The sequence below is a fragment of the Apostichopus japonicus genome, chromosome 6, assembly GCF_037975245.1.
Source record: "Apostichopus japonicus isolate 1M-3 chromosome 6, ASM3797524v1, whole genome shotgun sequence".
NCBI lineage: Eukaryota > Metazoa > Echinodermata > Holothuroidea > Aspidochirotida > Stichopodidae > Apostichopus > Apostichopus japonicus.
Genome location: NC_092566.1, coordinates 18,298,014 through 18,323,695, shown reverse-complemented (window position 1 = coordinate 18,323,695; position 25,682 = coordinate 18,298,014). Strand labels below are relative to the sequence as shown.

Below are 25,682 nucleotides of genomic sequence, written 5' to 3'. Positions count from 1 at the left end.
CCATCTTGTTTTTATATGTCTGTCTGTCAGTCTATCCGTCTTATTGTTTGTCATCTGTGTCACTTTGGCCACATTTTAAGCTGAAGTGTTGGTTTATTGAAAGACCATGATATGCCTGGTACAGTCAGGCAGTCATACATTGTCCATGCAAACAACACTTCAGGTATCGTTTTCAAAAATTGTATTCAATTTCCTGTTTCTTTCATCATTCCTGCTGTGAGGAAGTTCCATATTTAGGTGCTACCTCTGATGCATTTCATAGTGTATAGGATGAGAATATTAAGCAGATCACTTTGTTGAACGCTGACTTACATAATATGTTCATGATATTACATACTGGACTTTCCTTATTAAAGGTACTATTAGTTATGTATATTTTGAATTTTTTTTTATACCCTGTATAGAGTGAAGCCACTGCTGAAACTAACTTCCAAGTACCCAAAGAGGCCATTAGCTTACATCACAGCCTCTCTGGGAAGATCACTGATTATAAGAAACGGCCTCATGTATTCACCCTGAGACTGGCCAACTGGAAGGAGTATCTCTTCCAGAGCACGTAAGATTATCAAAACAAAAAACAGCAGACATGAAAAATAGAGAAGAAAATGTCTAAAGTTTGATTGGCATGCTGTTTGATTTATCCCGTTGTGTGTTAATTGTTGATCTGGAGGTCATCCAAAGTTTGGCCGACTTCCATTCTTTTAATGTACAAAACACTTTCATCAACAAACAGTGTTATAAAACTTGATAGATTTTAGATTCTGATAACTTTGAGAGTTGTATTACATTAGTCATGACTTCAACAGTCCAGTCTTTTTCAAAATCAGTCAAATTTATGACAAATAATGATATCTTTGAATGTTTGTAGTTAAGTGTTGAATGAATTTTATGTAAATGTCTAGAATCTTATAGAAGCTAATTAGGCCTTAGTGTAAGAAAGAGAGAGGTTATTTCAATATGTGGGCTCTCAACAATGTTTCTGCCATAGATATGTTGGGCGTTTTGATTGATTTTGCAGCTGTTAACGTACTTGAAATTGGGCTATTCTGAATAGAAAGGGATTAATTTATTGTTATTGAAATCATTTGACCATTCAGTTATTCCAGATAGGTCTTGGCCAATTAGCTATATTGAGCCCCATTTTCATTCCAAGGCTGGGCACTCATTAATCACTAGTTTGTACCTACCTGATGTAGTCTAAGTTCCAGCTACTGTAGATCTTGGCCGAGTGGCAAGATTGAGCTCTTCTCTCATTCCAAGGCTGGGCACTCATTAATCACTAGTTTGTACCTACCTGATGTAGTCTAAGTTCCAGCTAGATCCTGGCCGAGTGGCAAGATTGAGTTCATCTCTCATTCCAAGGATCGCCATGCATCTATCATAATTTTTTTTACTCAGACAACAAGCGGACATGCAGAACTGGATGCAAGCATTGAACATGGCTGCTTCGGTTCATTCATCTCCTCCTCTACCAGCTGCTGTAGGCAGACAGAAGAGATTCAGCAGGCCTCTGCTGCCATCCTCCTCCTCCAGGCTCTCATGGGTAAGAACCGCATCATACTCTCTCTCTCTCTATCTCCATCTTATTTCTGACATCAGTACTATCAGGGTAGAATCATAGTTAACAACCACTACCTTCTGTAGATGTACGGTGTGAGATGCTCAATCATAACATCGTACAACTCTTTCCCCTAAATTCTCATGAGAACCTATCTAATGAAACTGTAGTGTGTGCATGTATGTATGTATGGATGTATTTAAGATCCTCCTGCAAGCAGGAACTCGCAAAGAAGCCATCATTGGCTTATCAAAGCCGCAAGCTGACCTAGGTCAATCTCTTATATTCATATTTAACTTCCATGATTATGAATTAGGGGATAAATACGAGGGGAACCGGTCTTAAATTTGATTTGAGCCCGATGATGACGTCATCGAGGAGGCTGAGCGGACCGAGGCGATAGCCGAGGTCCGCTGCCCTTCTCGATGACGTCATCAGAGGTCTCAAATCAAATTTAAGACCGGGTACCCTCGTTTTTATCCCCATTCATAAATGACCCTCACAAATGTTAGAAAACGGCATTTTTTCGCAAATTTTTGCTGATCTGTATTTAATTCTCCTAATGCCTCCCTTGATCTTTTTCCAGAATGACGTAATAGTAACCTCATTGTAAAACAGCATTTTCTTCCGACGAACATTAAGAGTGAAAAAATACGAATGAAGCAGTGTCGTTTGGTCTTAAATTTTTGTACTTTAATCCATTCAAACACTTAAAAATGGAGGCAAATGCAAATTAAATAAGTACAGATGAACAAATTTCTAAAGATAACATTGTAAAACGTTTTTTTGACCTACCAGGTCAAATTGCGCAATAAACAGATGCTGAGTTGTGTGTGTTCTGGAAAGTCCGTAAACGCTACAACACAGTTAGGATAGCAACGTTGCTTGTTGCTAACAATCTTTTGAGTAGAACTCGTCTATCCCTGGTCGGTAGATGAACCGTTCAAATAAACGTTTACTGGACCTGAGAATGAGCAGTTTTTGAAGAGGTTCCGAGCTCCATTGTTCGACAGGTGTTCTTGTAGTAACAGCAGTGTTATTGCGAGTCTGAAAGATCGTTAGGCCTAGTCCCTGGTCAGTAATGTCGTTACTGCTAGTAGTAGTAGTGCTAACGTTATTGTTAGGCTTAGCAACAAGGTTTCTACTGTTACTAGTGTCAACATTGGACGCTTTACGCTTCGGTTCTTCGTTGAAGCACCCCGATAAGGGTGCTGACATTGACTCTAGCCCAAAATTAAGCTCAAAATTTATCCCTAAGTCATTCATGTTACTCGAAGTATTTAGCTGGATGATTTAAGAAGTACGTACAGTGTGTATTGAGACTGTGTGTCTGAAAACATATACAGTACTACTGCTGTAACTGATTGAAAGTAGGCTATATATATTGTACAGTGTTCTTTGCAATTTGGAAAATTTCTTTGCCCATAAACATATTTGCATATACTCATGGCATGTCTTCATTTCTTTTAATTATGACGTCATGATTGCCACGGCAACAAACCAGTGTTTGTCTAACAATTCGATCCTGAAGCAATTCTCCTCTCTATACACTCGACCAGTCTCGAATCGCATTCGAGACTGGTCCAGTATACAGAAAGTTTGTTTAGGCATTTATGAATTGTCAATTGTCAACAACTCTGTAACTGGACGACATACATTAATCTTGGAGTGACTGGAACCGGGGACCTTATGATTGAAAGGTCCCTGTTAATGTGAGCATGTTACTGTGAGCTTCTGAATGGCACCCTTCATCCCCCACCTCCCCCTGAAACAAAGATAGAAAGATAGTTGCATAGGAGTCATCACAAATTATTAGTAAATTTCCTAAGTTCACTGCGAAAAAAAAATCAGTTTTGGCCAAAAACGTCTGTTTTCTCCGCAATTTCATTTTAGTAAATCAAAAGAGAGACCAAACAGAGATTTTCCGTACAATGTCATAAGCCTTTCTCCCTTTTTGTAATTTCCTTGAACTTTTATCGTAATTCTTGACATATCTTTTTTCCCTTCAGCAAGATCAGTTGAAGAAGCACGAAACAAAATCGATGGAGTTGGAGAAAGAGCTGGCAACTCATAGAGAGATGCCACCTGACCAAAATGCTAAGGGAATAGTCTTAAAGGACTATAAACTGAAATCAGATTACCTAGAGTATGAGGTCAGTATAAAACCCTCCTCAGCTCTTAGAGTTAAACCAATTGTCAACCTCTCCTCTCTCATTGTGCTGCCAGAAATTAAAACCTCTCAGTGTTTCTTCCCTCTTGTCATAATTGTTGGTATTTTTTTGCCATGTTCGATACCGAATTGGTAGACAGTAATAATATCTTTGGAATGTCAGATCAGATTACCTAGAGTATGAGGTCAGTATAAAACCCTCCTCAGCTCTTAGAGTTAAACCAATTGTCCACCTCTCCTCTCTCATTGTGCTGCCAGAAATTAAAACCTCTCAGTGTTTCTTCCCTCTTGTCATAATTGTAGGTATTTTTTTGCCATGTTCGATACCGAATTGGTAGACAGTAATAATATCTTTGGAATGTCAGATCAGATTACCTAGAGTATGAGGTCAGTAAAAAACCCTCCTCAGCTCTTAGAGTTAAACCAATTGTCAACCTCTCCTCTCTCATTGTGCTGCCAGAAATTAAAACCTCTCAGTGTTTCTTCCCTCTTGTCATAATTGTTGGTATTTTTTTGCCATGTTCGATACCGAATTGGTAGACAGTAATAATATCTTTGGAATGTCAGATCAGATTACCTAGAGTATGAGGTCAGTAAAAAACCCTCCTCAGCTCTTAGAGTTAAACCAATTGTCAACCTCTCCTCTCTCATTGTGCTGCCAGAAATTAAAACCTCTCAGTTTTTCTTTCCTCTTGTCATAATTGTTGGTATTTTTTTGCCATGTTCGATACCGAATTGGTAGACAGTAATAATATCTTTGGAATGTCAGATCAAGTGTACATGCATAGCGTTGTAGTTAACCACCATAGAATGGTAATCACCATAGATAGGTTGATCTATACAGACTTTTATGAACAATAGATAATTAGTTATCTTTCTCCTTCCAAGCTTTACTTTGGCATTTTGTTTCTTTTACTTTTCCTCTTCAGTTAATGAGATTCAAGACATATTCGTATTTACTCCAAGCTGGTCCTTCCTCTACTCCAAGGAGGGGTGCTGACCTAACCCTTGGGGCGGAGGGCAACAGTAATGGTAGAGCCCTATCGGATATCGCTGATGGCAGCGCAGACCAACCGGTGTTCAGAGCTCAAAAGGTAGAGAGACGAATTTCTGATCGCTATAGTTATCGTATGGCTATACATCAAGATATTGACCTTTGACCTGGTTATTGAAACAGATTATATTCCTTACTTAGTAGAATAAAGAAGAGAAAAGTTGTGCAGAGAGGAATTCTTGCCAAGAATTTAGGCAATTTAAAGTATTTAGAATAGAGGAAACAAGTTTAGAAGTTGTTAATCTCTCCCTCCCCCCATCTTGTAAAAATGTTACCATAACTGCTGCAAGTCACAAGGCCCTCCTCACACAGGTTAACAAGCATCCAGTGGAATAAATGTATCAAAATTTATATCTTTTACACAGTTTTATTCAATTGTGGAGAATTGAAAGGACTGAGAAAGCCAAAGCATCAGGGTAATGATAAGTTTGTCCGATATCCAGAAGAAGGAATATTAATTAGTTTGTGATTTATATAAATCACATGTTTTGAGAGGTTATTATTTTCAGCACTTTTATTACTAGTTGATTTATAGCTTCTGAATTTTACCCTCCTTGAACTTATTTTTGATCGAAATTATTTTTTGTTTTTGTTTTTTGGGTGTGGTGTTTTTGTGTGTGTTTCTCTGTTGTTGGGCTGTTTCCTATCACTGAGGTGTCACGTTTCACGATATTTAAAGAAAGTTTTAAGGAAGTTGGAGTGGTACCAAGCCTACCCCAACCCTGGTAAGCATGTCTATTGTGTTGGCTTGGTCTTTCGTAAATCCTCATGTCCAGAAGGATTTCTACTTGACATAGTGAGCATCTTGTGGTCTTGTGTTCATATTATGATACTAAAACAATATTGTTCTAATTAAGCAACATTGATCAAATAATTCAGAAGAAAATAGGTTGCATCTCCAGAGATGTTCTCTGAACACGCAAATGCATACATACAAGCAGACATACAAACAGACATACATATATTTACCAAATGACAGCATCTGGATTTACACAAATGATTCTTAATAATGGAGATGTTCCTGGCTTTAAAAGATTAACACTACTGAGAGATATGGTTGATATTAGAGTAGTGTAGCATATAAGAACCAAATAAGTTTGATTGAGGTATTTAGGCCTCTTACCCTTTAAGGTTACTTACTTATTACTCCATCATACCCTCCCTAGTACTCATCATTTCCTGTTTACCCTATGCCACCCCACCCGATCTTGCCTTCTGCATTGCTTTACTAATTTCATTTGGAATTGTTGTCTCAGTTTCAATTTTTAGAACCCTTTTGCTTTTTCCCAACTAAATCACTAATTAAAGACTCTTCCATTTCCACTAAATTTTGAATCAAAGTTGAAAAGTGAACCAATTATTGTTCTTTTTATTATATGATGGTCCAGTATTTGCTAATTATTAATGACGGCAGTTAAAAAGTTGTGAAACAAGGACAGAGTTGACTAATCCGTATGAAATTAAAACGGGGGAAATAAGGAAACGAGATATAAAATAAGGAAAACCCAATTGTTGATCTAATCTTGGGAATGAGATGTTTGCTCTTTGTGAGAGATGAAGAATGATAGAAATCTCAAAATTACAGTAAAAGGGTAAATTGTATTTTAAAGTTATCTTAAACAAAGGAAGAAAAGTCTAAAGAACAAAGCTTTATTTATTTATTTGTCTAATTATCCTTGGTGGTAGGTGAATTAAAAGGCTTAAACGTCCACAATATGTTTGGTGTGAAGTTATTAATACTTCCTATTTAATGGATTCACTCATTAAATTTCTTTGTCTCTACTTGCATTCTTCTATGGCAGATGGTAGCACTTAAACAGATATTGCAAAATAAGCAGTTTCGTTAAAATGTCAAAAATGCAGCTTCACTCATGCGGGTTTCACTAATGTCATTCTCAAAACATTAAAATAGGAGCCGAATATTTTGTAAGCAAAAATACATGAAAGTCTTCAGTTTTATCATTGGTGGAAATATTTTTTTTTATGAAAGAACAAATTAAAGATGCACTTTTCCTCATCTGTCATTTGTATGAGCTGTTGCAAAATGTGGAAGCTTTTTAATTTTTGGTGAGTGTGCTAATTAACATATTCTTTTAGAATATTTGCTGATTTTACATTAATTTTGCAATTTTCCTTTTTATTATTATGTTTCAGTTTTATTTATGTTCTACAGCAATTAATTTGAAAATAATTAGATTGTTTTTGTTAGGTTTTGTCTCTGCTTCTTGTCTTCTTGAATTAATGAGCAGCATTTTGGTAATTATTCGTTATGAATTAATTATGATTCAAATCTAATAAACAATGCAGTTGATTATTAGATTGACTTGCCAAACTTCACTTCATAAAATGAAGAAGTTGTCAATTTTAAAATGATATGGTTTGCAGTTTTTTTGTGATTAATTCTGACATGCAAAAAAAAAAACTAAAACAAAAAGGAAACAAAAAACAAAAGAGATAGATGGATCAGCTGATGGAATTTAATTAATGAAATTATCAATTGTATAATTAAAACATTTATTGGGTGACAATACCCTGGAGGGCTGAATCCAAACAGCTGCTTTCAACAGATACATTAATGTTTTTCATTTAAGGAAGTGAATATGAGGCACTCTTACAAAATCTTTCCCTCCCCCCCCTCTCAAAAACAGAAATAATACAACACTAGCTAACAACTTAAGTAATCCAATGTTTTTGCCCTTGGTCTCGTTAAGGCCTAGTTGAATAACCCGACGATTTAGTACATTAATACTAGGCGGATTGGTAATCTGTGGTGTAAACTATGTTTTTGCTTAATTCTTGTCAGGAAACATGTTTTTTTTTTATCATTGGAACAATTTTTTCTTACATTTTTTTGCCTTAATTCTAGAACATTCAGGAAATGAAGAAAGTAAGTGTGTGATACTTCTATAGACTTCTCTCTGATGTGTATTCTCTGCACTTCCATATACTGAATATTCAAAACCCTCATAAATATTTATCTCTTCATGAATACAATACCCTGTTCCATATAACTGTGTATCTTACACACTCACACACACTTTCTCTAATCTTTGTGGATCTCACATATTTTGATCTTATTGTTTAGCTTTTGATGGTGGGTTTGATATTATGTGTGCTCTTTATCCCACATATCAGGGGAGCCTTCTATCTCTTTTACCAACCCCCTCCCCCCCTAATCTCCTACCCCTTCCTCATTTCTGTTCTGAAAGATTGTCTTTCACTTGAAATACATTTGAAATCGTATTAAAAGGGTAGAGATGTAATTGGAATTGTTGAGAGTTTGCCAAACAGAAGACATAATTCAGTATAAATCATGAAACACATCAACAAATGTTTACAGAATAATTGGAATTGATGAAATATTTGATCAAATGTGACTCCGTAGTGATTAAAATCAGTAGTCTTTAAAAGATTGAATACACAGAGAGGATACTTGTGAAAAGATGATACAGAAACGACTTTATTTTATTTAACCAACTAGCTTCTCCCAACCCCCCCCCACCCAGGAGGTTTCTTACTTCCAACAAAAAAAATCTTCAAGTGATTCATGTGACAACTGATCATTTTTGTTGTTGAAATTTGCATTAAATTGAAATAAATAGATACTTTTATGTAAATAATTTGCATTTTCTTAGGCCCGGGTCACATGGGCTGACATCAAGTTTTTAAAAGTGTTTTATTTTCGAGGCAAAACTGACAGGCTGATGTTTGTGATTCATCTCTTTGGTTATCTTATTACTTCATCATTTTACGTTTATGTTGAGATATTTAATGTGTACATCACAAAAAAATCTCTTTGTACAGAAGAAGAAACTTTGGATTTTATAAACCTTTTCTTTTGCTTACTAACAATTCTCACTGTATTTATGCATATTTATTTATGGATGTAAATATTATATTTACATATTCATGATATATAGTAATATATATTCCACAACAAGAGGGATTTAAGGTGAAGTAATAAAAAAAATACACAATGTTAAATAAATCACCCACCTTCATCTGTTTTGTTTTTGTTTTCCATCATCATCATCAACGAAATATTAAGGGCCAATAATATTTTGGGCCTATAATATATTTTGGGCCTATATTATTTTGGGCCTATTATATTTTGGACCTATAATATTTTGGGCCTATAATATATTTTGGGCCTATATTATTTTGGGCCTATTATATTTTGGACCTATAATATTTTGGGCCTATGATGTATAATGACATTTCTTTTAATTCAGAACAAAAACAACTAACAGTTTTGAATTTTAACGATTTTCTTGTAGATCATGGGATCATTCCGTTCTGAAACACTAATCCGCTTCATAATAATCATAACACACAACTCTGCACGGTAGCAACATAGAGAAGAAGCAAAACAAAAATAATGAATATGCATGAGGTAACGATCACATGACAAATACTGACCAATCAAGATGCTTTATTTACTCCTTACTTGGATTGCTATTTCTCCCTATCTTTCTTTTAACCAAATCAATAACAGATTAATCAATTTTCAAAAAACAAGTTGTGACTGAATGCAAAGATCATGTCCAGTTTATGAATATGCATATAACACGAATTGCAAATAACAAATGAATATACATGGTGTTTCATGCTGACTGTATTTTCAAGTCCCGCACAAATTAATAAACCAAAATGTGAAAAGATAATTTGAGTTCAAATGAGTTTGATAACAGAAGACTATTTTGATACGATAATATTGATTTACCCGAGTAAGAAACTTTATGTTTCATTTTAATAGGCAATTTTTTTTATGGAACATGTGATGTGTGTTATACACCATCTTAGCTACATATCTTTTTTACTGCTACTAGTTTACCTCATGAATGCAGTCTGCACAGACACCCATTTTCAAACAGTCACCAGTTCCCTATCTAAGATAATTTAAATATCTTGATACCTATATCAATAACTTGATGTGATATATTTCATATCAGCTCTGCCAATATTCTCATATTGTTGTAAAATTCTTGCAAAGATAAATGTGTTGAAATGGAAAATATTTCCCTGAAGGAAGCTACAAGCTTGCCAATTATGCGCCTTCCAATATGGCATTTGAGTCACTTTGTTGGAATAATTCCAAAATTCTGAATTAATATAATGATTTATTTCACATCAGTATGACCACATTTGTTATTGCAAGAAGATTGGGTAATTTTCTAAGATGGTCAAGAAGAGACATTGTTAACATAAAAGAACATCCATAAAGACAAAAGTATCCAGCAAAGCACATTGAAACGAATCATCTACACTTCAAGACCACCATGGCAGGCAGCATTTATCCTTTCTGTTTTGGCTAGGGTTTCTTCCTAATCTTCATCTGGGTTTTGAATGCATTGCCTGCTCATATTCATTGTCCCACAATCATTGCATTATTGTGGTTGTGGTGGACAGTTCTTCATTAGCTCCAGTTGTAAGTTCTGATTTTCTAAAGCTTCTCGTTAGAACAGATGAAGAATTTGAATATTTAGATACAATAATTACATACAGTAAAGAGGATTAAAGTCACTGAAACTATTGGTTGGTTGGGTAGGTTGAGGTTGTGGGGCGGGGGGAGGGGTTGCGTTTGTATCTCATGCCACCCGTCGAGGGGTTGAGAGAAATATCATCTAGTAGCTAAATGGGAAGTCTTTCCAACTTTACGTAATCTCATTGCCAAACTAAAACATATCTGAGTGTGTCTACAGCAAGTCTGTAATTTGTCCGTTCAAGGCCATCTTTGCCAGTTTGACTCTCATTAGCAGTAAAGATCTCTAGAACACAAGAAATTTGACTTTCTAGGGACACTGGCAGTTATTGAAAGCCAACCAGGTGAGCCTATTAAAGCTATGAATTTGCTCTTTCACAGTTCTGTTTTCACAGTTCTGTTTCCACAGTTCTGTTTTCACAGTTCTGTTTTCACAGTTCTGTTTTCACAGTTCTGTTTTCACAGTTCTGTTTTCACAGTTCTGTTTTCACAATTCTGTCTTCACAGTTCTGTCTTTACAGTTCTGTTTTCACAAACTTGCTGTAATGATAAACTCTCGTTACAGCTCAAAGTGACTGATTCTCACTCTTTACTATTATTAGGATTTCTCAAGGTATTGAACAATGCTTATTAGCATTGTACATTGTAAAATATGCAGTGCATGATTAAAACTATCCAACACTGCATGTAATAGGGAGAATAGGACAGTATATATTTAGCTATGCAACACACTAAGCTAGGCTGCACTGCTATTGTACTATTGCACTTATATAACACCCTCTTAATAAGAAACATTTAGTACTTGATTAACACCACAGTTGGTTATTAATTGTAATTCGAAGGAAAATGCATTTCCATGGGCAAGAGATTGCATGGTCTTCTCAAAAGTACTTAACAAAACATTTTATGTGGATAGTTTTTAGGGGAGGTGTTGATTGTTGGGTGATTACTGTAGATCATATGTATTACAACTTAATGATTACATTACTATGGACTACATATTATACTAATGATAACATTATTGTGGATTACATATATTATACTAATAACATTATTGTGGATTACATATATTATACTAATAACAGTATTGTGGATTACATATATTTTACTAATAACATTATTGTGGATTACATATATTATACTAATAACATTGTGGATTACATATATTATACTAATAACAGTATTGTGGATTACATATATTTTACTAATAACATTATTGTGGATTACATATATTATACTAATAACATTAGTATGGATTACATATTTTATACTAATGATTACATTATTGTGGATAACATATTATACTAATTACATTTCTAGATTACATACTTACAATGATTACATTATTGTAGATTACATATATTATACTAATGATAACATTGTGGATTACATCTATTATACTAATAATTATATTTTTGTAGATTACATCTATTATAGTAATAATTATGTAACTGTGGATTACATATATAATCCTAATGATTACATTATTGTAGATTACATATATTACACTAATGACTACTAATAATTATGTTACTTTGCATTACATATATTATACTAATGATTACATTATTGTAGACATGCTAATGAAATTAGAACTGTTGATTACATCAATAATTACATTACTGTAAATTACATTACCCTGTAGATAACAGTGAAGTATTATTTTTCTTTTAAGAGTGGTTATTTTTAGCTACATTATGTAACCATTAAAGCCATACACTTGCATGGCAATGTATAAAGACTTCTATTTAAAATAAGGCAATAAATATTGACCCACCATTCCAGAGCAGTGTTTGTAAAGCTGCCCTGATGCTAGGCACAGTAGTCATATAGAATTAGCATAAGCAGATGAGTGCCTCGACAATGCAGCACAATATACACTGTAAGCCACTCATGGTAGGTATTGATGGTTTAATTACTACCCTTGACTCATCATTAATAACTAATCCCAAGCATATCCTATCGTTAGGTAGTACATAAATTTACATAGGATGAAGAGCAGGTATAAAGCCTCACCCTTCAGAGATATGGCAGCCTGTTAAGTCGCCGTGTTGCTTTTAACCAGCTGGCCTTATTCTCAGCTAAAGCTTCAAGGAATTATTCAATCCATCCATTCTACTATATTTACCATAACTTCTTCAATCTTGTCTGCAAGCTCTGTAAGAGAGTTTCCTCATTTACATATCATCATCTGCTTGGCTCCATCCTTCATCTAAGAATGCAATAGTTGAATATGTATCATTGTGATGATTTTAACTGCAACAAGTATTATAAAAAAATAGGCATTCAACTGAAAAAGTACAATGAAAGCACACAAAAATCCAACCCTAATTTTTTAGCTTGTTTCATATCATAATTTGAAGTTTCATCGATACATTCACAGCAACTTATCACAATAAACGATGCTTTTCACTAAGAATGCAAGGTACACCATTGCACTATGAGCTCCTGCTATCTGAAAGATATGATGTTATTCTTCGGAAATTATTATTCATATCATAAGGAAAATAGTATCTGTTTTTTTTTTCTGAAGCCTAAACAAATTTTGATTAAACTTGATCATAACTGATGGTTGAAGCAAGACATTGAAATCCATTTGGAAGGTTGTTATTGCACAACATGGAGGTTTCCTTGAAGAATGTATCTGCTCGTGAATATTCATGAATAATCTGAAATATGAATGAATATTGATGAATAATCATGAAGTTATCTGAAATTACATCAGGAATTTGCCAGTGTTGCAAGATATGATCTTATTTTGGGAAAGAACATCACATTTTCTCACTTGATTGATTAAGATATTATAACACACAGTTTAAACCCAGCCGCAATTGAATTAAAATTGACTGAACATGTTGGTTTTCCAATATATTTCAAATTATTAACAAGTTAACTTCATTGAAAGCAGGTTTGTATAATACCTTCATTTTTGGTAAAATTATTGAAAATTATTTTCATATTTTATTTATTCTTCTGCTTGTTAGTTTTGCTCATTGCATGACATTTAACCTTAAAAGTGAAAAATCGGTCTGGTATCATCCCCAGTAGTTTACACTCGCATCTCATTGATGTTACTAGAATGTATGTCACCCTCACCCCCTACCCCACACCCTCCCCTCACCCCTTGTTTGATCCTAAAAGTCATCTTCCTCATTGGCCACTATTTAAATCTACAAATTGTGCTCTTATCTGTCATTAGTCATACCAGACATTGAGGAGGGAGTGGATGTAAATATTTGAATATCTCACTGAGGGAAAATTCTTTAATAGATAACCTCAGCCAGAATTTTTCGTCTAAGAAAAGACAATAGTCACAGTTCTTAAAAATTGGCAAAATTCTCTGGAATTCTCCTTGAATTTTAATGTTGATGATGAGAAAAGCTCCTCAGTGCAGCCCTAAATGTTAATCTTTTGCTTTATGAATTCTATTAGCTCAATCCATAGGTTCTTGTAAGCAAACAAGCACACACTTGGAAGGTAACATTTGATACCATTTATCCTTGTCAAATTTTGTAATGTATGTGAGGCCATTAACTTGTTATGTCTTCCTGGTGTGAGTTCTGTGTTGCATCTGAGAAACTGACCTCATGAAAATTAATCAGTTTACTCTTTAAATTTGAATAAGGTGTGGTAATGGGTCCATACCGTTCTGAATAACAGTTGCCCCTCTGTCATCAGTATTCTTGTGCCTGAGCAAGTTTTAGCCCAAGGTAACCCCCACCAGTTACCTTTTAATAATTTATAACCCAAGGTAACCCCCACCAGTTAGTACCTTTCGATAATTTTGCTAACAGAAAATAACTGGGACTATTAAAAAGGTAACCTTTTTAACTTTTTGTCAAAATATTTTAATTTTTTTTGCATGATGACACCATTATTATTATTATTTTTCTATTCATGTGCATGTGCATAAATTCTCCAGCCAGTTTTGACTGATGCTGCTTTTAGCAAGCCTTTTTCTGTTCATTAACATCCTCCAGGATTCAGACAGTGCAAGTAGTGGCGATGATGACGATGATGATACTGAGAGCTTGGCCAGTGTGGACTACGAGATCCTCCACCACTTACACGTTAATGAGATGAACTTTGACACCAAGCTGTAGTCAACCTTTGACCTTGATCGTCCTCTCTTGCCTGTTCCTAGTTTATGTTGCTTGCATGGCTTCTCTGCTAAGCTGTGGTGACAATCCTCCACCCCCCCCTCCCCCGTACACCTCTTAAATGTATCTATCCTTTCTACTTGGGACATAACTGTCTACCCAGGGTTAAGTGTCTGCAAGTATGGGGTCAGAAGAAAACCAACTCCTCACACCTGTTACCATGTTGACCAAAAAAAAATAGTGCCAGAAAATTTGAATGTTTTCAAGTTGATGGCTTTCACAACTAGCAGAGTATTTGGTTTTGTCTTCTGTAATGTTTTGAATAAACATGTGAATGTTTCCTCACTGCCAGTACATAGATTAGGCTCTAGCAGTAATCTAACTAACTTCATCTAAAGATTCTTCCTTTTGCTGTGATTAAGCATCTGAATAACCGATCCACCCCCCCCCCCTCTCCTCCATTGTGTACCCCTTTGATAAAGTACCTGATGCAGTCAAATTAATTCTACTCTGATCACGGTGTGATTGTCGGACTGGTTGAGAAATGCAGGGGGACTGCCTGTGATCTGGACCACGTGAACATTGTGCCCCCTCCACCTAAATATGGACATGTCCTACAAATTTGACACACTCCTTGTGCAGAAGCATACTAAATATTGCACTTGATCAGGTTATGGATACCAGTGGGCCCCTCTATTGCTCGGGATTTGCCCCATTGCCAGACCAGTCAGTCCGTTTGTCTTTTGAGTTTGACCTTTTAGTGACATGAACTGATTCTGCCAAAGTGACTTCGTTCAATGATGAGAGATGGTTAGTATCATACAGTGCATATATTATATCTGAGCATGTGTTGTGGGATGAAGGGGGTGGTAAGTGACATGTCTGGAATTATTAATACTTAAGAAACTTGAATCAGGCACACAGCAATATTACAAATAGAACTCAATATTCACTTTGATAAGGGTGGGGGTGGTGGGGGGTTGTGGGAAGAGATGTAGCAGTGGTAAATGAGTCACATGATCTGTTTATTGACCCCCCCCTCTTGTTTGCTTGCTACATGACACTCAAGCTTCTAATATTTCATTTCTTTTTTTAAATGCTTCTGCTGTGTCACGTGTCGTATACTCAGTGTCAGCTTTTTAAATTATTTTCGTTTGAAGTGTCTCAAATTTAAGCTGCATTTATTTGATCTATTGTTGTTTTACTCGTTTCACAATAACAACGCTTCCATTTGGTATTAACAGCTTAGTACACTGTTTGAATATAGAGCAAAACTGTGGTTATTGATTAGCAGTCCAAACTGCTCTAAGCGAAGAATTAAATAGGTGAGTCTTGGTCTTCAATTTCAAACTTGATAAGGACATCTGATAGTTTCAAAGAATCAGTTGTGAATATAAAACATTTGCAAATCTTTTTCCTACTGTTTGGGCATGTTTTTCTGTAGATTAAATATTATGTTACAAAGATGACATCAGGAAAATTCTTTTGCACCATTCTAAATCTGCTCTGTCAGAAGTTTTCCTTTGTGATCTACATGGCCTGCAAAGCCCTCCCTCCACGCCCCCTTTTTATAGGTTGGCGTTTGCACCTATGGGGTGTTGTTTAAGAAACCCCTCACAAGTATTAGGTTTAATACCAGAGAGAAATATTAAGGATGAAATTTACATTATTGGAAAGAGAGAAAATTGACTTCTGTTGGTTGGTCAGTGTGTATTACAAGTTGTTTCATGGGCATGACATACACACTTAATGTTAGGAAAGTCCTACCTACAATAGAGTGTCATTACATGCAGTTTTTGAGTGTCACACTTGGTTATATTCAGTATTGTCGTCCCTTTGGGAACCTTTTTAGTCAAATTATTGGCATAAATGGTCAAATTTGAATTAACAACACTGCAATGGTTTAGTCATTTGATATGTGTTTTTGAATAAATATTAACAGACAGCTAAGGAACAAAACTGATTATATATGTCAGGTGCATTCAATGCTTATAGCAATGTTTATAACAGTTTGTTTCAGAAATGAACAAAAATATTGGTATTTATGGTTTCATTTTGAAAGATAATCTTTGAACAGTGTTGTTTGATCTGGATGAGAGAATATCATACTTTTTATACATTTATCTATTTTAATGACTACTGTCACTTTTAGAATGCTTACAGCTTCTGTTAAGTCCCAAATGTAGGTGGAAACATGAAGATGTAATTATATTGTGTTCTATTAAATTAAATGACAATTTTGATGATTTCATGAATTTTAAGGAACTAACAATAAATTTAACCTTTTTCAAATTTTTCTTTGATAGCAACTATTGTATGCATCAGTTGTTCCCCAGAATTTGGCTATGGAGCAAAAAAGTAAATGTATGTGTTTTTTTGTTGTAGAGTCTGGGACTTGTAAAAGCATCCTCCTCGGGCCTATAAGCTCTTTCAGTGATTAGGTTCTACTCTACTTGATTCTCAAAAATTGGTATTTGCTGCTGGCTTATAACGTCAAAAGTTGGTCACATTTTAGCATTATATACTTTTCATATAAACAAAACAAGATGAAATATTACTTACAGCAAAGAGTAAGTGTGACTGTGTGTGGAAAACATAACATTATGATGCAATTAATACATTAGTTTACTAAACCTTACTATTCACTATGTGTGAGTTGTCCGCCATCTCTACTTACGATGATGTGAAAAGTGAAATGTTTACAAAGGAAAGAGGCAAGATCTGCTAATCAGTTTTAAGTTTATGCATCGATTTAAATTTAAGTGTGCATTGCTACATAGTACATATGCCAGCCAAATATTCAAGTGTTTTTATGTTTACTGTATTTTAGGCAAAGTTTTTATGTTCACAAAATATTATCCATGCATCCTATTGGGTCTTTATCCATCCTAGACATGGCCCTGTCGTTCAGTTGTAAATATTATACTACCATACAGATTACATGTTTAGAGGTATTTTGTTTATCATACAATAAACCCTTCTATTATATTGTGATCTGATAAATAGCCTATAAAGATAAGATATAAATAATAAAGATGACATAATATTAGGTCTTTAAAGAAATGTTAGAATCCATCTAGAGAACTATTTATTTTTTATGTAATACTGCAAACAGATAAAAAGAAAGTTAACAAGATAAAACATATTATAAGATATTTCATACTAATATTTTATTGTTTCAGTATTTCTGCATTCATTCCAAAACATGAATTTGTAAGCAAGATTATACCAGAGAAATTAACGTTGTACAGCTGTCTTTAAAAAAAATAACAATATTGAGTAGAAATTACATTGCAAGAGAAAAACAATACCATTACTTGTTCTGCTGCCAAGCTTTTGTACTGTTAAAGAATCACTACCTTTATCTCCACCACCTTCAACTGTCAATTATTATAGCAGAAGCTTGACACTCCTTCCAGTGGCAGATACTATGCCCTGGAGAAGATGTCTGGGGGGGGGGGGAGCAGGTATCCTCTTCCCCCATGAGAATTTTTTTATATGCTTAAGGATGCATTGTCACACACATGGTATCATATTTTTGCAACATTTGAAGTAATTTATGCTTTTAAGTTTTTCCACTTGTTACTTCCACAAATATCAATGATTTTTCAATTCTTTTCTTCTTTTGAACTTTTTGGCTATACTCCACTTTTAATATCAGGAATCTGTAATGAATCAGCTTTGAAGTCACCTCAGATAGATCATACTAATGGAATCATTAATTGTTATACATGTATTGAATGTATCAATTGTTATACATGTATTGAATGTATCAATTGTTATACATGTATTGAATAATCCAATCACACCTAGGAAGCAAACTCCAGTTTTGAAGTCAATGAAAGTCAAACAGATCACTGTTACAAGATGTTAATATCAGAGAATGGGAAAATTTATCAAAACTGCAAAACACTTCTTTAACAAGTGGCATAACATCAAAGCCAATACATGTAATTTCTTCCCTCTCTGTCAGCCATTACCAACAGCAAGTACATAAGACACCTTCTGATGACTTTATTGTGCCAAGACCCGACCACGCATCTGAATCTAACTCTTATCCTACATCATCAAAGATAAACTGATGCACAGGTCTGCTGTCATCGCCAACGATCAGAATAATTACTAACCATTATCATTGAAAACTTAAGAATTCATCACATGCCTTTGGAGGACTCGCCCTATCGCACATGAGTTTGGCAGTGATCTGGTAACAGCATTTCTTTAAAGATCATCTCTAAGATTAAGTAGATACCCAGCGATGCTAAAATACCTTCTTTCCTTCATATTTTATCCTAAGAGCTGTTTTAATCTCCTTCAGTGGATGTTTCATCTCGCTAGGTGACTGCGGAATTCCCAGACTTCTTCGGATCCAAAGATTCCTGAGAAGGGCAAACTGTCCGAGGTTGAAGAGACTGGAGACGAGCCAGTAAAATGAAATAGCCTGTAAAATAAGATGGAAAGACAAACTTAACCAGGCCAGGGTACACAAGAAAAAAAACCCTCTCCAACAGGACAGGGCCAGGGTACACAAGAAAAACCCTCTCCAACAGGACAGGGCCAGGGTACACAAAGTAAACCCTCTCCGACAGGACAGGGCCAGGGTACACAAAGTAAACCCTCTCCAACAGGGCATGGCCAGGGTAACATGAGATCAAAAGGAGAAAGAGAGAGAAGGGGGTATAAATGGAAAAGAACTGACTTTGAGGACTGCAACACAATGAATCACATAGCAATGCATTGAGCAATGTGATAAATTAATTAACATTCTGTATTCTAATATAGACTTGCACAAACCGATCCGGCTCTTGATCCTTTACCTTTTTCAGTTTTGACAGTTTCCATTTACACTACATTTTACATAACATGTTGCAACAGAGTATATGCCTTTTGCAAAGACCAATCATAAAATTTGATTGTCAATATTAACACATTCTTGTTTGTTTGGCGAAGTGGAACCTAGTGTCCTCCATCTAGTGTGTAAGTTCATTCGATGTGCTACACATGTTTATGAGCGCTTCAACCAGGCCTGTTACATCACTTTGATTCAGAGATCTGTTAATAGCATACACATCAGGACTGATATTACAGTGCAGTCTATTAAAACCCTTAGGATCCCCATCGACTCACGCTGTTACCCTTACTTACACATAAACCATTCAGTTTACTTACACTTGGCATCATTGCGGCCAGAGGCATTGTACCTATGGCAAGGACCCTGGCTACATTATGAAAACGATTCTGCATCCGTTCCAGAGGACCTCTTCTTGCTGACCAAAGCTGTGAGTTAATGAAGTGAAATATCTGTGGATCCTGAGATCTCCATTCCACTATGTTTATTTATTACTTAAAGGCATTGAAGACTCGCACCAAACTGCGTGCCACCCTCTGTAAAAGTTAACTTTCCATTGCTTGCAAGTGAAGTTTTTATCTTGTCGCTACAAAATGCAGACAGTAATGAAACGTGATTCCTTGTTATCTTTTATCTAGACCTGAGATGTCCATCGCTGCTATGTACATTGTGTTGTGGGTATTGACCGTAGCTGTATGTATTGACTGTACACTAGTGTCTAATTACCGATGATAGCAAGCTGTGTGTGTATTTTCTGGGATCGATGGTGGTGTCTAACACTTCTGTTACACCTTATTCGAAACTAGGTCAGATTACCGGCATGAGACGTTTCTTTGTGCGCGAGTTTTCACACACCCTTTAATATCCCTTTAATATCCCTGCCATATTTTCAAGGTCAATATCACAACTTGTGATTCAAAATTACTAATATTCTGATCTCAATGAGCAACAAAGTTGCTGCTTATGTTTTCCTGATTTATTACAATGTTTATTTTCTATAACGGAGATGGGTTTTGCAAATGCTGAATCGAAAACTTTAAATCTCTATTTTAAAATGTAACTGGTGCTGTGGCCGAGTGAATAAAGGTGGTGGCATTTTACGCTATGAATCTTAGAAATTGGGAGGTTCTGGGTTCGATACCTGGCTGAGTCATAGTAAGGTAGGTTTTCATCCAAGAGCAATCTATGGTTTTCCCATCTGAAATGACTTTCTTATTTGAAAAGATCCCAAATTTTAGTTAAATGTTGAATTGGAGGCCACCCAATGTGTAAGTTGTAATCCATAAACCGTTGCAGGTTTCTCCTACAATTGGTGTCGCTTAAGCGTCGTAAAAATAACTGCTGATTTTTATTTTTATTATGTAAGAGAATGGTTTATATTTTGGCATTCATTCTCCGTAAGTACGGCTTAAATTTAAAATATTGTATGTATCGCTGATCTTTTTGCTAGCAGCTTGAGACACCATATGTTGAGTGGCCTTTTGCCGGTTTGTGGCACTAAGCCAGTTTGTGGCACTAAGCCGGTAAATGGCACATAAATACGTTGAGCAAAATTAACAAACCTACCTCGACCAGAGCAAGATTCACTAAACCAACCATGACAGGTAGGATGAAATCGGACTGCATTAAGTCTGAAAACCAAAGCATGCCTCCTGCAGAAAGCGATTCCAATGTATCGATGTCTGGCTCTGCAAGTAAACAAGGAGCAAGATATCAACAGATTTAACATCTTATTAATTATTTAATTTTTTCACTAATTTTTTCACTAATTATTACACTAATAAATGTTAGATGTCAGTCTTGATCTGTAGCACAGGTGGGCAAGGTGCCACTTGAAAGCACCCTTTACATGCAGCCTACTGAACCTTATAGCAACAGGGGAAAACATGAGACATTTACACTGGGGAGCTTGTATATAGGGCCTTCTTCTATGAGGATACTGTTACAATGAGTGCAATGAGGCTTGTCACGTCCATTTCAATCCCACTCCGGGATCGATGTGAATTGAAGCGTCCCTTTCATGTTACCTGCAGAAAAGAGTTCTGGATACCAGCCTGTCATCTGCCCAAGAGCTGTAGTTATACTGACCCAGATACCTGCCTGGGCAAAGAAAACGTAACTCAATCGAATGGGACGACACTTATCCCTTGTGTGGATTGCTCGTACAATGTCTTTGACCTGTTTGAGAAAAGAAAACACATTAGAAATATGGAGTAGGCAGAATGATTTAATATTCCAAGTACTTGATACAACATATTATGGTTGGCAAGAAAACAAACGATTTTGAATTCTGTCAATCTCAAATGACATAATAGGCAAGCACCTCAGCTTATACAAGATGAACTAATGTAGACCATCTTCAGTTTATATCTCCTGTTTACAAGCACACATCACACAAACCTCCAACTGCATAGGTTACTTGCCTGAGGCAAGTAATCATAAACTAGCCAGGCTGCATGCTATAACACCAGTGATTCATTTTATATTTACTTACATAATACATTATACATCTGTCTGACTTACCTCATTGTTGAATTCAGTTTGATGTTCAGCTTTTGACCAGTTTCGCTCCTTAGCTATCAGAGCCAGTTGTTGTTTTGTCTGTTCCACATACGTGTTTATCTTTGGTTGAACATTCTCTATTCGAGCAAAGACCCTTTGTTGTAAAACAGCTAACGGGAAAGACAGCAAGCTCTTGTAGACAATGGTTGCAGCTATGATTGACATCCACCATGATAAACAAACTTCATCGTGAAAATATTCTAAAAATTCATACGTCCATTCGACAGGCGATGGTATGTAGATTAAATCGTGTGCAGAATTTGTTTCAATGCCATTACTCTCTGCTCTGACTTGCTGATGTAAAACCATAGACTCAACCACTGGAAGGAAACCAAAGTTTCCTTGCAAGTTATTTTGTTTCTGAGAAAGTTGTTCCCGAGTAAATGCTGCATTATGAAGTGATGATATACAAGTTAATGTCTGCTGACTATTCGGAAGACGGTGTAATGAATGTTGCCATAGCAACAGTTTGGTATTTTGGTGAATTGAAGTACATGTGTATCGTCTGACAGGAGATTTAATGCAAGCTATTGTTTGTAATGCTCTGTACGTATTATACTGTTGAGAGCATAAACAGCAAATCCGTGTTATCAAGCCACTCCTCATCATCATCATTGAAGTGTTCAGCAACGTTTCCTGAATGGACAAGGATGAAACAGAGATCATGTTTGAAAACTAGAATTACATACAATCAGAGTCCAAACAACTGAACAACATCCTACAGTAGCTATACACAATACATCATCCCAAACCAGTATGCTTTATTACCAATGTAAAACTTCCAGGGCAGCCAGTAAAAGGTTCGCAGACAAAGGCTAAATATGCAGGTATTTTGATGAGTTACACAAGCAACAGGATTGTCACACTTTTTCAGGAAGTCCGCTCACATGTTGTCCAGCGCAAATGAACACTACTGTTATTGTGCATTGAATTTGATTTATGTACAAGGGTTTGCAGCATGCCAATAGCACTTGAATGATTGGTCCTGCCTGTCAGATTTGGTTTTGTTTCATTTCTGATCTAGAGTCACAGCTCAGCTGACAAACCAAGCTGCCATGGTTCTCAGTTAGTTGTCTTGAATATAGGGTACTGTACATGTACTCAATTTAACATAGCTTACTGGATTAGTGAGAATATCAAGATCAACGTCATTAAATTGAATGATGATGGAATTACAGGTTCAAGTCTTGATTACAGCATTTTACTGTAGGATATGCTCAAACTTTAAAAACATTGCGCAATTGGAATATTACTAGCAACTAACATAGGGGGTGCCAACTACTAAGCCTACATGCAAATGAAATTGGCAGTTCAGTGGAAGTAGCCAACATCATGTGTCCTGCACAAAGCCTAACTATGGCTTCTAGGCCTACAGTATATAGACTAGCCTACAGAAAAAGTTTTATTGGCTAAAAGCTTCTTTTGTAGACAGCATGCAATCAACCAGAGAGCTGGTGGGTCACAACCCAAACTTGACGGCCTAATTTTAGAATCCGTACCATATGAACGGGAAAGCTTACTTCGAATCGGCAGAGTAACAATTGTATAATCCGGTTAGGTAGTATTAGGAGATAGAAGAACAGGAGGTGGAGATACAGGTAGTGAGTGATTACATGAATGTGGAGAGAGACAGTAAGCGAGAGACAGAGAGAGGCATTAATGGATTAACAGATATAGTCGAATGATACGGATTCTAAATTAGTACAACTTGACTGTTAGTGTAAGCCTACAATATGTAAATGCTTCAATATGTCTACAAAATGCCTACAGCCTAATAGCTGTTGGTTAGCACGGTTACATCTCTATGTTCCGACGTCTCTATGTTCCGACGTCTCTATGTTCCGACAAATTGTTTGGACTCTTAATTTTTTTTGAGCAAAAACATTGGTCAGAATAAAGTTTGGTCCGAAAACATGTTGGTAAACATTTTGCACAAAAGAATATGGGTCCCAAAATAGTTTGGTCCAAAAAATGGGGTCCGAAAAAAAATTGGGTCACAAATGGGGTCCGACTAAAATTTCGTCAAAAAATATTAGAGTCCAAACAATTTGTCGGAACATAGAGACGTCGGAACATAGAGACGTCGGAACATAGAGACGTCGGAACATAGAGACGTCGGAACATAGGGATGTCACCGTTAGCACAAGGTGTTTCGCCGAACTGGGCTTTTAACGTCATTTGTACTAGACTACCGCAGTGCTACCAGGTTTTGGTCAACTGCTTTTCAGGATCTCCGTATCAGGAAAATAAAATGAAGGTAAGTTGATGAATGAAGAACATCTCCATCACTGAGCTGTTCCTAGCATATCAAGCTGTTGAGCCTGTCATCTCCTGACAGCCATACTTACGAAGTTAAGAAGAAGTTTTACGGCACACTGGGTTGGAGGTTAGGAAGTGGTAGCATACAATCGCATACAATACCATCGCGCCCAAAGTACATGAATCCTCCAGATTTTTTAAACTCGTCGTACAATATAGAGTAAGGTGACATACACCTATTACCTAGAGTCTATATCAATCCGTTCGGATGTTCACCTTCAGGAAAAGTTCCAAATGCACGTGGGAAAACATCTCTTCTGATACGTTATTTATCAGGTTCTGGTTTCTTGTGGCTTACATGTTGAAGAGCATGAAAAGAAATGCATGTGGGCAAAAATTGGGTCAATTGAGGCAATTTTAGACACCTTTAGGCCATCCAGGAGGCGTACGAAAATTGTTTACTACAGAGTAAAGAGGTTTGTTTACCAGTGACGAAATTTACAGGCTCAGATAGCAAAAAGTCTGCACGGTAACTCCATAAAAATCGGTTGACTGAGCTATCATTTTCATAAAAAATGACATTTGAATATTCATATCAATATTATTATTTAATTTTCTATCAGATATGGACCTATTATGGCAGTTTTATTGCCTGGTTGGTAACAGAATGGACCGCTCTATCACATGTACCTGTTTTGGGAACAATTAAAAAAATCAGGATTTCGGCAAAAAATTGAAAAAATCATGAGGCTCAAATGTCAAATTTCGACCAAAAATCGAATCTTTCGGATTTCGATCAGGATGGATTACATCGATTCCCGTAACTCATATCTGTTGCTTAATCCATAAAAATCGGTTGACTGAGCTATCATTTTCATAAAAATGACATTTGAACATTCATATCAATATTATGTCATTTTCTATCAGATATGGACCTATTATGGCAGTTTTATTGCCTGGTTGGTAACAGAATGGACCGCTCTATCACATGTACCTGTTTTGGGAACAATTAAAAAAATCAGGATTTCGGCCAAAAATTGAAAAAATCATGAGGCTCAAATGTCAAATTTCGACCAAAAATCGAATCTTTCGGATTTCGATCAGGATGGATTATATCGATTCCCGTAACTCATATCTGTTGTTTAATCCATAAAAATCGGTTGACTGAGCTATCATTTTCATAAAAATGACATTTGAACATTCATATCAATATTATGTCATTTTCTATCAGATATGGACCTATTATGGCAGTTTTATTGCCTGGTTGGTAACAGAATGGACCGCTCTATCACATGGACCTGTTTTGGGAACAATTAAAAAAATCAGGATTTCGGCCAAAAATTGAAAAAATCATAAGGCTATACCCTTACCAAAATGTCAAATTTCGACCAAAAATCGAATCTTTCGGATTTCGATCAGGATGGATTATATCGATTCCCGTAACTCATATCTGTTGTTTAATCCATAAAAATCGGTTGACTGAGCTATCATTTTCATAAAAATGACATTTGAACATTCATATCAATATTATGTCATTTTCTATCAGATATGGACCTATTATGGCAGTTTTATTGCCTGGTTGGTAACAGAATGGACCGCTCTATCACATGGACCTGTTTTGGGAACAATTAAAAAAATCAGGATTTCG

The 25,682-nt window shown here is 35.8% G+C and overlaps 2 protein-coding genes across 8 annotated transcripts in view; one reads left to right on the top strand and one right to left on the bottom strand.

Moving 5' to 3' along the window:
• Positions 1 to 17,674, top strand: part of LOC139969214 (PH and SEC7 domain-containing protein 3-like) — a 56,843-nt gene extending 39,169 nt beyond the window's left edge. For 2 of the 6 annotated variants that reach the window (XM_071974106.1, XM_071974111.1), the window contains exons 9-14: positions 405 to 556; positions 1,399 to 1,543; positions 3,568 to 3,711; positions 4,658 to 4,822; positions 7,649 to 7,669; positions 14,245 to 17,674. In XM_071974106.1, coding sequence (XP_071830207.1) covers positions 405 to 556; positions 1,399 to 1,543; positions 3,568 to 3,711; positions 4,658 to 4,822; positions 7,649 to 7,669; positions 14,245 to 14,367 — 750 coding nt within the window. In that variant the 3' untranslated portion in view covers positions 14,368 to 17,674. Of the gene's footprint in view, positions 1 to 404; positions 557 to 1,398; positions 1,544 to 3,567; positions 3,712 to 4,657; positions 4,823 to 5,147 lie in introns of all 6 variants that reach the window. The other 4 variants (XR_011793672.1, XM_071974110.1, XM_071974109.1 and 1 more) reach the window with 4 other exon arrangements.
• On the bottom strand, positions 17,510 to 24,280 carry LOC139969215 (cytochrome c oxidase assembly protein COX18, mitochondrial-like). Of its 2 annotated transcripts, XM_071974113.1 has the most exons (7): positions 23,920 to 24,098; positions 23,544 to 23,567; positions 21,737 to 22,411; positions 21,241 to 21,391; positions 20,780 to 20,901; positions 19,534 to 19,641; positions 17,510 to 18,805 (listed from the first exon to the last, which is right to left on the bottom strand). In XM_071974113.1, exons 3-7 carry the CDS (start codon positions 22,388 to 22,390, stop codon positions 18,626 to 18,628), a joined length of 1,215 nt encoding a protein of 404 aa, XP_071830214.1. In that variant the 5' UTR covers positions 22,391 to 22,411; positions 23,544 to 23,567; positions 23,920 to 24,098; the 3' UTR covers positions 17,510 to 18,625. The 2 variants fall into 2 exon arrangements, with proteins under 2 accessions (XP_071830214.1, XP_071830213.1); XM_071974112.1 differs by lacking the exons at positions 23,544 to 23,567; positions 23,920 to 24,098 and adding an exon at positions 24,124 to 24,280.
• Positions 24,281 to 25,682: the final 1,402 nt, after the last annotated feature.